At 43.0% G+C, this 12,500-nt stretch overlaps 1 protein-coding gene across 2 annotated transcripts in view; it reads left to right on the forward strand.

Moving 5' to 3' along the window:
* Positions 1–12,500, forward strand: part of LOC138968434 (organic cation transporter protein-like) — a 23,419-nt gene that overhangs the window by 9,649 nt on the left and 1,270 nt on the right. For both annotated transcript variants that reach the window (XM_070341013.1, XM_070341014.1), the window contains exons 8-12: positions 1,576–1,744; positions 4,356–4,565; positions 6,465–6,691; positions 11,000–11,181; positions 11,684–11,829. In XM_070341013.1, coding sequence (XP_070197114.1) covers positions 1,576–1,744; positions 4,356–4,565; positions 6,465–6,691; positions 11,000–11,181; positions 11,684–11,829 — 934 coding nt within the window. The remainder of the gene's footprint in view (positions 1–1,575; positions 1,745–4,355; positions 4,566–6,464; positions 6,692–10,999; positions 11,182–11,683; positions 11,830–12,500) is intronic.

Here is a 12,500-nt window from a genome sequence, read left to right on the forward strand (position 1 = left end):
ATTTTTAGATCACTGGCACTGGCACAGGCACATGCAATCTGTCAGAAAAAATCCCATTTCTGCTTTAATTGAGAAGCAGGGAATTTATGGTCATTTGGTATTGTGGAGAATATAAGCTACATGTCATTAATTAATTCTGAGGATGAGAGCACAGTCTCGCTTAGGCAAAGGGCGGAAGAATACGCTCTGTGGAAAAGTTAGCGCACTCCAAGAATGCGCTAACAGTTTTAGCGCATCGCCATTAGCCAATCAACTGGTTCACATCAGTCATGTGACACCAGTACTTACTGACAATTATTATTATTATCATAAGCACATCATTGTGGGACGTTTAATCAAATAACATGCATCCATCCACTCACAATGTTCTTTCGCTCACTCTCAGAATTCTACATATTATCATAATGCAATTCATAATACGATTCAAACGATGCAGGCACATCCATATTACAAATTTTCATTTTGAGAGAAAAAAGTGGTAGTAATAATACTCAAACCATTACATACTTCAAAATAATCCTTTTTAAAACAAATTTAAAAAAGGTACACTGGCGTTCTTCCGTCCGTTTGTAAGCGGGATAATGTTTAAGAAAAAGGCCTTCAACTCGCATATAAAGTTATACCATAAGGTTCACGGCGGGCGCAGTGGCGTGGTGGTAAGACGTCGGCCTCCTCATTGGGAGGTCGTGAGTTCTAATCCCGGTCGCTGCCGCCTGGTGGGTTAAGAGTGGAGATTTTTTTGATCTCCCAGGTCAACTTATGTGCGGACCTGCTAGTGACTTAACCCCCTTCGTGTGTACACGCAAGCACAAGACAAAGTGGGCACGGAAAAGATCCTGTAATCCATGTCAGAGTTCGGTGGGTTATAGTAACACGAACATACCCAGCATGCCTCCCCCGACAATCCGCTCGTGCTGAAAACATGAGTGAACGTGAGAGTCTAAACCCATGAACGAAGAAGAAAAAAGAAGAAGATACCATAAGAGTATGATTTAACAATAATGTGCAGGAGGACTGCCTTCACTTTGCAAAAACTAGTTTATATAGAAAGGACACAAGCTGGCACTTTTTTTTTTAGAACTTGATTATTTCCCTTGACGACTCGACTCGATGTTGTGGGTTAAACCTGACCGCTGGGTCCCTGGTGGCGCATCTGAAGTAAGCCGACTCAGCACTATTTTTCCTGAACAACTGAACATTTTTAGGCTTAACCAAACCTACTTCAGCTTGCGAAGCGTGCGAAGTCAACCTATTGTGCAGAAAACGGATTAACTTTAACAGTAGTACAATGTCAAGACAAACACGTCACATCCATATATTTGTGGAATTGGACAATTAGGCTATAAGGGACACAAGCAAACATCTTTTGTGTCCGTCTTTAAATTTTGAATTTAGACACAATTGTGATTATCATATATATAAATCAGTATTTCCATTTTCAAAGCTGAAAAAATAATGTAACCCGAAAGTCGGGCAAAACAGATTACTTGACAAAAATGTCAATCTGTTTGCTTGAAACGTGCTGTCACCACAGTGCGGCCTCAACTTTGCTACTCTTTTCTGTTTGTTAACCAGGTCTAGAACTGGTGGGCCCCTCCAAGAGACTGTGGCCTGGCATTGGCTACGCTGTTTTCTTTGCTTTGGGTATGATGCTCCTATCGCTGGTGGCCTATTTCCTCCGAGACTGGCAGCATCTTCAGCTGGTGTGTGCTGCATTGACCGTGCCTCATCTGTTCTTCTGGTGGTCAGTCTCTGTCTTTGTCGACGTGTCTCTCTTTGTGTGTGTGTGTTTGCCTGCCTGCCTGCCTGCCTGTGTGTGTGTGTGTGTGTGTGTGTGTGTGTGTGTGTGTGTGTGTGTGTGTGTGTGTGTGTGTGTGTGTGCGTGTCTGTGTGTGTGTCTGTGTGTGCCTGTGTGTGTGTCTGTTTGTGTGTGTGTGTGGGGGGTGTGTGTGTGTCTGTTTGTGCCTGTGTGTGTGTCTGTTTGTGTGTGTGTCTCTCTCTCTCTCTCTCTCTCTCTCTCTCTCTCTCTCTCTCTCTCTCTCTCTCTTTTATTCCCACCCTGTTTTCTCGTCTTTCGGACACAGATACTTACAAAGAGACTCACAGACACATAGACGCAGACGGACACGGACAGACACAAACATATACCGTAAAATCCCTAGCAAACGCCCACCCCCCCCCCCCCCTTCTGCACAGATTTCGGGTACAAGTAAGGGGTGGGCGTTTGCTAGGTATACACCCCTTTGCAAGATAAAGTGTCATCACATTTTCACAAGAAAAACAAAGTGATACAACATGTGATTTATGCAATTTTAATTACACATTAACATGCTTCCATTTGAAACTTCGAGGTCTTCATCGGGGATTGACGCCTGACAAAAGCTAATTGAAGCCCGACGGAGCGAAGCGACGGAGCGACCGTCGGGCTTCAATTAGACTTTGGGAGAGCGTCAATCCACGATGAAGACCGAGAAGTTTCAAATGGAAGCATGTTAATATTATTGTAATTCAATCTGACGACGATCTCTTTCCTGCTTTCATGCGGTTGTAAACAGACAGAATTGGTTCTGTTCTGTTCACACACTACTTTCAGTCCACCTACCTGCAAGGGTCAAGTCCCAAGAAATATGTCTCTGTATTCCTATCGTATCACTCTGCTCCTGTTTTGTTTTCTTTCACACACATTTTCCCTTCTTTTTTCACGGGTTTCTGGACAGCAAACTCTAAAACAAATTCTTTTCATCACAAAAGCGATCTTTGGAATTGACTGACGTAGTCCGGAAGAATTCATGCATCAACTTACGTCACGTATTCGACGTCATCACTTCGCATACCTTATGGTCTCGGTATTTTGTTGGCCTTCATATTTCCTACTTGTAAAATGACCCTCAAAGCTAACCGAGACTAGTTGAGGCTGTATCAATGCGCCTCGCCAGCAGGTGGTTAATGGCTTTTTTAGCGAGTGGTTATCGACAATTAATGACCGGTAATTTTTAATGAGTTGGGGCATTCTGACCAATCACAGGATCTGTTTCATTAAAACGCAAACTTGATTGAATTACAATGAAAAATAAACACACCGTTTGTTTACAGAAATAAAGATCAACGTTCTGTGATAGAAAAAAAGAAGAAGAAAAAACCGGCGAATCATTGAACAGTGTGCACACAAATCGTAGATAAAGGAGGCCGAATGTCTTAAAACAAATTATTTTTAAAGCAAAAAAGGGGTGGGCGTTTGCTAGGTAGTGACCCCTCTGCACAACTTTTAGCCAAAAGTCGGGGGTGGGCGTTTGCTAGATACTGGGCGTTTGCTAGGGTTTTTACGGTACAGACAGACGCACAGACATACAGACATACACACAGACACACACACACACGCACACACACACACACACACACACACGTACGCACGCACGCACGTACGCACGCACGAACACGCACGCACGGACATACGGACGGACGCACGAACACACACACACACACACACACACACACACACACACACACACACACACACACACACACACACACACACACAAACTCAGCGATTTAACCACTGAACAATACTCTCGTGCACGTTTTTCATATGTCTCTGTAGCACCACCAGCATAACCATAAACACGGATGGAGGAGTTGCATAAAAAAAGAAAACATGAAGTTATGCAAAAATAGACGTATTCCGGAAATAAGTCTGTATGTGTGTGTGGGTTGTGAGAGAGTGACTAATCTTGCTTTTAGTGAGTCAACCTTTCCCACGTGAAGTTATTGGCCAGTCACATGTGAGGACTGTGTCTGCACATAGACCAACTAGCCTGGACCGCCAACTCGTCACGTGACCCTTCGAGGTTACGACTCTCGACTTTCAGGAGCGCGTCACGTCCGGTTTGAAAGGCCAGCGATTCGAAGACAGTGAAAAGAAAGCACGCTCCAGTTATTTGTGACAATGGGAGGTGACAATGAACTGGATTTTCCAAAACTCCAAACTAAACTTAACAAAACTCATCGAAAAACATGTTCCATATGCACTTTTGCTGAGTTTATTTTAGCATTTTCAGAACTTACCTCTGCAACTTCGTCCATGTTTACAACCGACACCGGATATGACGTCCCCCTGATTTCTGAAAGGCCTTGTAAGCGTATGTTCCTAAATGCGAGAGGCGCTACCTCGTAATAGAGAGAAAGAGTGGAGAGAGAGCTAGTTGGCGGTCCAGGATAAATGGTCTATGGTCTGAAACAAGTGGACAATCAGCACGTGTTGAAAGTTTGCCTAAAAAAACCCAAGGGCGTTCACTCTTTCACAACCCATGCAAACCCGACTCAGTTATTTCCGAACATCTTCTATTCTGCTTCATCAGGTTCATACCAGAGTCGCCTCGCTGGCTGTTGAGCAAAGGTCGTGCGGATGACGCCAAGGTCATCCTGAACCGTATGGCACGTGTCAATAAGGTGACCTTGACCCTGGACGTCCTGGATAAACTGGAGGTCAAAACAGATATGCCCTTGTGGAAGATTTGCATCAGCACGAGGAAGCTGGTCGGCCGTCATCTCATCATCTTCTTCTCCTGGTGAGTGAAGCGTACTCATGGGATTGGTTTTGTGGACTCGAGGGGGTCACCCTGACAGTCGGACGACGGGCACAGTAACCTATAGGGGATAAGACGCCGGGCTCCCAAGCGGAAGGTGGTGGGTTCGAATCCCGGCCGCACCTGTTAGGCTAAGAGTGATTTTTTTCCCAATCTTCTAGGTCAACGTATGTACGGCCTTGCTAGTGCCTTATCCCTCTCAATGTTGATGATAATGATAACGTCACTCTGTAAAAACATTGGCGACATTTGTCTTAGATTAAAAACACACACAGGCGCGCACACAAACTTTCCCTTTATGTACAGTGGTTCATCACCCTCCCACCCCCCGCACACTCTCGTCCCCGCACACTCTCTCAATGTGTGTACACGCAAGCACAAGACCAAGTGATCACGGAAAAAGGGGTGGTGTGTGTGTGTGTTTGTGTGTGTGTTTGTGTGTGTGTGTGTGTGTGTGTGTGTGTGTGTGTGAGGGGGGGGGGATGATGGTTCCTTTTAATATTTGTCGTAAGGTTTGTAAGGTTTTGTGGCGCCTGTCTGTGTCCTCTGTAGCTTATATCCCCTTAACTGCAAGAATACGTATCAGATACGTAATTTGCTGTAAGCAAACTCACCCATACTCTAGCTGTCAAGGGAAACCACAGCTGTACTGTATATTGTCCTTTCAATTTGTAGCAATATGGTTATCTCCCCTGGAGACAATTTGCTCAGCTTTGGTCCAATGTTCATTCTTTGTATGTTAGGATTTGTATTGATTTTTATATTTAGTCAAGTTTTGACTAAATATTTTAACATCGAGGGGGAATCGAAACGAGGGTCGTGGTGTATGTGCGTGCGTGCGTGCGTGTGTGTGTGTGTGTGTGTGTGTGTGTGTGTGTGTGTAGAGCGATTCAGACTAAACTACTGGACCGATCTTTATGAAATTTGACATGAGAGTTCCTGGGTATGAAATCCCCGAACGTTTTTTTCATTTTTTTGATAAATGTCTTTGATGACGTCATATCCGGCTTTTCGTGAAAGTTGAGGCGGCACTGTCACGCCCTCATTTTTCAACCAAATTGGTTGAAATTTTGGTCAAGTAATCTTCGACGAAGCCCGGGGTTCGGTATTGCATTTCAGCTTGGTGGCTTAAAAATTAATTAATGACTTTGGTCATTAAAAATCTGAAAATTGTAAAAAAAAATAAAAATTTATAAAACGATCCAAATTTACGTTTATCTTATTCTCCATCATTTGCTGATTCCAAAAACATATAAATATGTTATATTCGGATTAAAAACAAGCTCTGAAAATTAAATATATAAAAATTATTATCAAAATTAAATTGTCCAAATCAATTTAAAAACACTTTCATCTTATTCCTTGTCGGTTCCTGATTCCAAAAACATATAGATATGATATGTTTGGATTAAAAACACGCTCAGAAAGTTAAAACAAAGAGAGGTACAGAAAAGCGTGCTATCCTTCTTAGCGCAACTACTACCCCGCTCTTCTTGTCAATTTCACTGCCTTTGCCATGAGCGGTGGCCTGACGATGCTACGAGTAAAATGGCATTGCGTTTCATTCTGTGAGTTCGACAGCTACTTGACTAAATATTGTATTTTCGCCTTACGCGACTTGTTTCATAATATTTTCATAAACTGTTTCATAAGTGTCTGCCTGTGTGTCTGTCTACTTCAAAGACCTGTGGGTCTACGTGCTAGTAAATGTAACGTTTTGTTTTGTCTATTATGAACGTTCCAATTACCTACCATTCTTGTATTTTGATTCTGAATGTGTGAACGTTGGCAGTCTTTCCGTTTTTGAATGTTTGATTTTGTTCATTCTTCTGGAAGTCAAGGGGTTAAAGCCGAATCTGTTCACAATCTTGTCAAACGCAGGATGGTGGCCAGTATGACGTACTACGGACTGAGCTTGAACGCGGGCACACTAGGGGGCAGTGTGTACGTCAACGTGGTGTTGATGGGGTTGATGGACATCGCTGCACTGGTCGTCTGCCTGCTGCTGCTGGACAGAGCTGGGCGTCGCGTGCTGGGCGCTGTCTGGTACTTGGTGGCCGGGGTGGCCTGCACTGCTACGCTATTTCCTGTGCTCTTTGCATCGCAAGGTGTGTGTGTGTGTTGGGGTGTGTGTGTGTGTATGTGTGTGTGGAGGGGAGGGGGTTGCGTGTGTGTGTGTGTTGGGGGGAGGGGCGGGGGTTGTGTGTGTATGGGTGTTTGTGAGTTGGGGTGTGTGTGTGTGTGTTGGGTGTGTGAGTGTGTATGCGTGTGTGTGTTGGGTGTGTGTGTGTGTGTGTGTGTGTGTGTGTTGGGGGTATGTGGTCAGTCTGGTACTTACTGGCCGGAGTGGCCTCCACTGCTTCTCTCTCCCCTGTGTTGTTTGCACCGCAAGGTTGCTTGTTAGCGCAATTGATGCATTCTGCAAATAACCAGACCTGCCAACCCTTCTCAAACCTGAAATGTAGCATCATTAACATCTTTTGGAAATTTTCAGCGTAGCAAATGGTGATTTAGTGAAGCATTGTCTAAAATGTCAATTTTGCACATCTACATTGATGTTAATTTGTGCAAGAATATATACATTTAAAAAAAGTTATTTAAGACAGGAAAGAAACATAATAGCCATTAGAGAGTGTCTGCAGTCCCACTTTCCAGTGTGAACAATGTTTGATGACACAGATTCTGACCGCTACACGGAATGGGAATCAGAAATGACTCTGTACCAGGAGAGTCAAGTATTGACTGAAAGTTTGTTTTGTTTTTTCTTTATTCTGCTTTAGCTCATTACATATACAAGTTCCAATAACTTCGCTCATTTTACCCTCAAGCGCTGTAACATTTATTCGACAGCACTGATCATTCCAAATTATCATTTTTTATTTCAATGTTTCATTTGAAAATGGGTTTATTCGACTATTTTGAGATAAGTTCAGTATTTGTATAATAAGTGTGTTTGTTCGTCTACTTTCAACACCTCGTGGTCTACGTACTGTAAATTGTAACGTCTTGTTTTGTCAATAATTATAAACGTTCCAATAACCTACAAATCTTGGGGTTTTTTTTATTCTGAATTTATTTGGTTAAAATGTATAATATTATAATATATATTTGATGTTTAAATAGTATGGTTTTATTCATAATTAATAATTATGTAAAGCGCGGAGAGCATAGTTTACTGTGGTTCGCGCAATGTAAGCTGTCATTATTATTATTATTATTTAAGTTATTGAGACATCCCAGTGCACTAAGGGATTTATAGAGCAAATCGAGAAAATTCAATAATTATTTTCGAGATTTGCTCTATAAATCCCTTAGTGCACTGGGATTGTTTCAATAACGATATTGTCGGTACCGCCAGAGAAAAAAGAAGATACAACACGCACATTTTGCTACGAGCATTTGAATAGGGATAACTGTGTGGTCAGGTCGTAGAAGATCTACTTTTGTGTGGGCTGTCTCAAGTGTGTCGTGCTTTCATCACACGCAAACTCTGTTGGTAAATTCCAGTGTAGCGTTAAGCTAAACAGTGATGATCTTTTTTTTCTTTTTCATTTTTTTTCATTTTTCATTACTTTATTGTCCCATCGCTGGGAAATTCGGGTCGCTTCCTCCCAGTGGAAAGCTAGCTATAGCAGCAACGGAGTCGCGCTACCCAGGTGTCTGCGTGTTAAGGTGTATTCAGCCACCTGCACTCATGGCAGAATGACCAAGGTCTTTTACGTGCCATTGTGATGACACGGGGGTGGGACATGGCTTCCGTCTCTGGGTCTGCACATAAAGTTGACCCGTGTCAGTCCCGGCCCGAATTCGAACCTGCGACCTTCCGATCACAAGTCCAGTGCTCTACCAACTGAGCTACCGGGCCCCCCTTGAGAGAGACCTCATTTGAACTCGGAGAAAGGACTGTGTTCTTAGTTATTTGCGATTCGAAACCTCAAGTCGAGCTTCGACGGATTGACTGTGCAGAGTGACTCCCCTTACTGACAATTATTATTATTATTATAAGGTCGACGGTTAGCACATTTTCAAAATAAATGTGGCATGTTTCTCGTTTGGTATCTTCACTCATCGGGGAGTCTGGTACTAAATATGAACGGTAAGAATGCTCTGAACCCTACACGTATTATATCCCTATTGTTTGTTCGTTCACATTTGCCCAACATGTTAGTTTGCTGAGCGGGATTTATGTCGTCTGCTAGGCTAGGGCAATCGAACCACTGCGGCATTCCAACAACAAAAATTGCTCGTCACGTTGCACTGAGTCTGCATGCATGAGGCAGGCTGGTAATAAGTCTTATATATGGTACGGACGTTCTAAACCCTACACGTTTTCGATTCCGATTGTTCTTGCCTTGAAATAATAATTCGGAAACCATTCATTTACTGAACTGATGAAGTCGTATTTCAGTGTAATCTAGTCTGCTACGTATATATTCCAAATGCTGATCTAGTTCAGTGGTACGTTATCGGAATAACACTTGTGTTTTCTGTTAGTTTTCTGTTTGGTAATGTGGATAATAAGCTACGGCATAATTATGAGAAGATTCTTCGCAAGTCGAAACTGAAAAATTAGACACAGCGGGTTCTATTTTTAGATCAGTGGCAACTGTGGCACAGGCACATGCAATCTGTCAGAAAAAAACCACTTCTGCTTTAATTGAGAAGCAGGAAATGTATGGTATTTTGGTATTGTGGAGAATATAAGCTACATGTCATTAATTAATTCTGAGGATGAGAGTACAGTCTCGCTTAGGGAAAGGGCGGAAGAATACGCTCTGTGGAAAAGTTAGCGCACTCCAAGAATGCGCTAACAGTTTTAGCGCATCGCCATTAGCCAATCAACTGGTTCACATCAGTCATGTGACACCAGTACTTACTGACAATTATTATTATTATTATTATTATTTAAGTTATTGAGACATCCCAGTGCACTAAGGGATTTATAGAGCAAATCGAGAAAATTCATTATTGAACGAAGCGCATAGCGCTGAGTTCAATAATTATTTTCGAGATTTGCTCTATAAATCCCTTAGTGCACTGGGATTGTTTCAATAACGATATTGTCAGTACCGCCATAGAAAAAAGAAGATTCCAAGCGCACATTTTGCAACGCGCATTTGAATAGGCATAACTGTGTGGTCAGGTCGTGTACAGTAAAGATCTACTTTTGTGTGGGGTGTCTCAAGTGTGTCGTGCTTTCGTCACACGCATTTTAATTTCTGTTGGTAAATTCCAGTGTAGCGTTAATCTGAACAGTGATGATCTTTCAGAGAGACCTCATTTGAACTCGGAAAAAGGGCTGTGCTCTTCATTATTTGCGATTCGAAACCTCCAGTCGAACTTCGACGGATTGACTGTGCGGAGTGACTCCCCTTGAATTGACTCGAAGCCGCGGGACTCGACGGTTCGCACATTTTCAAAACAAATGTGGCATATTTCTCGTGTTGTATCTTCACTCATCGGGGAGTCTGATACTAAATATGAACGGTAAGAATGCTCTGAACCCTACACGTATTATATCCCCATCGTTTTTTCGTTCACATTTGCCCAACATGTTAATTTGCTGAGCGGGGTTTATGTCGTCTGCTAGGGCAATCAAACCACTGCATGCAGTCTGCACTGACTGAGTCTGCACGCACGAGGCACGCTGGTAATAAGTCTTATAATGGTAAGAACGTTCTGAACCCTACACGTTTTCGATTACGATTGTTCTTGCCTTGAAATAATAATTCGGAAACCATTCATTTACTGAACTGATGCAGTCGTATTTCAGTGTAGTCAGTGCGGCTACGTATGACAGAGTCGATCGAGTCAGTCTTCCAAACTGGTCTAGCTGGTACGTTATCGGAATAACACTTGTTTTCTGCTAGCGGGTGGGAATTTTATATTAACTCATCATTTGGTAATGTGGATGATAAGCTACATGCCACTAACACGATGAGAAGAATCTATGCAAGTCGGCGAGAATTAGATGAAACACAGCGGCTTGTATTTTTAGATCAGTGGCAGCCGCACTGTGGCACAGGCACATGCAATCTGTCAGAAAAAAACCACTTCTGCTTTAATTGAGAAGCAGGGAATTTATGGTCATTTGGTATTGTGGAAAATATAAGCTACATGTCAGTAATTAATTCTGAGGATGAGAGCACAGTCTTGCTTAGGTAAAGGGCGTAAGAATACGCTCTGTGGAAAAGTTAGCGCACTCCAAGAGTGCGCTAACAGTTTTAGCGCATCGCCATTAGCCAATCAACTGGTTCACATCAGTCATGTGACACCAGTACTTACTGACAATTATTATTATTATTATTATTATTATTATTATTATTATTATTATTATTATCATTATTATTATTATTATTATTAACGTTAACAGTCTATCTGTTTCTGGATCACTTATCCTTCCATGTTTTTGGTAGACAAGCAATGGATCAGCGTCATGCTGGCTCTGATCGGGAAGTTCGGCATCGCCGGGGCCTTTGCCGTCATCTGGATCTTCGCCTCAGAGCTCTTCCCCACCGTCATGCGAAACTCGGCCATGGGCGCCAGCTCCGTCTGCGGTCGTATCGGTGGCATCATAGCTCCGTATATCGCCAACATGGTTAGTGTTTTTTAGTGTGTGTCTTCAATGTTTTATTTTCCTCTCTACTTCTCCTCTCCTTACGACAAACGGCACCACTTTAACACATGCTTAGACGTCTCTTCTTGATGTATGTGTGTGTGTGTGTGTGTGTGTGTGTGTGTGTGTGTGTGGAGGGGGGGGTAGGGTGAGGGTGGGGGTGGGGCGGGTGTGTGTGTGTGTGTGTGTACTGTGTGTGTGTACTGTGTGTGTATATATGCGTGTGTGTGTGTGTGCGTGTGTGTGTGTGTGTATGTGTGCGTGTGTATGTGTGTGTGTGTGTGTTTGTGTGTGTGTGTTTGTGTGTGTTCGTGAGTGTGTGTGTTTGTGTGTTCGTGTGTGTGTGTGTGTGTGTGTGTGTGTGTGTGTGTGTGTGTGTGTGTGTTCGTGTGTGTCTGTGTTTTTGTGCGTGTCTGTTTCTGTGTGTGCCTGTGCCTGTGTCTCTTGACTTTGCGCGCATGCGTTTGTCTGTCTGTGCGAACAGGACGCAGGGGGATCAGGGTCCAAGGCCATACCTTTGGTCATCTTCGGTGTCCCCGCCATTGTGGTGTGTGTCCTGCTGCTCTGTCTGCCTGAAACACTGAAGCGCCGCCTACCGGAGACAGTGCAAGACGCGGTTGACATGGGCAGGTAACTCTGCACTAACGATTATCATTTACTTCCCTTACACTTAATATTGAAACCATGAATGTTCAAGTGTGGAGTATACTCATTTTTTTTTTTTTTTTTTAATACACCAAGTTTGTTTGAGAATACTCCAAGTGCAAAACAGCGGGTTCCCAGGTCTGAATTAACTTTTGATATTTTTTTCTCCATTACATTTTTTGTGTGTCCAGCTTTGTTTGTCTTGATGAGGACAATAAAACTTCTTGTATCTTGTATCTTGTATCTTTTGATAGAATCATGAACAATGAATAAATGTATTAAACTGACTCCAGTTGGTTGGTTGGCTGGTCGAGTGGGTGTGTGACAAGGGAGGTGGGTGGCTGATTGGTTAAGCCGGGTTGGAATGTACAGCCCTTGCGACCACCTCTCAATAACGACCTTCCACAGGGGATCCTTGACAAGTTCGTTTCTATTGTTCACCTTTCCTTTGCGACCACCTGTGGTGGTCGTTTTAGACAGGTTCGATTGTCATCATTTTCACGAGTTTTCATTCACAAACATCTGGGAAATAAATCTCATGTTCCCCATGCAATAACTCGAGGTGGTGAATGGGTTTGAGCTTTCATGTGAAACGTGGATTGTCAAAGTAAAAGCCAATCAGGCTGATTGTTTGATGTGTGGAACCATCGCGGCTT

The sequence above is a fragment of the Littorina saxatilis genome, linkage group LG6, assembly GCF_037325665.1.
Source record: "Littorina saxatilis isolate snail1 linkage group LG6, US_GU_Lsax_2.0, whole genome shotgun sequence".
Taxonomy (NCBI): Eukaryota; Metazoa; Mollusca; class Gastropoda; order Littorinimorpha; family Littorinidae; genus Littorina; species Littorina saxatilis.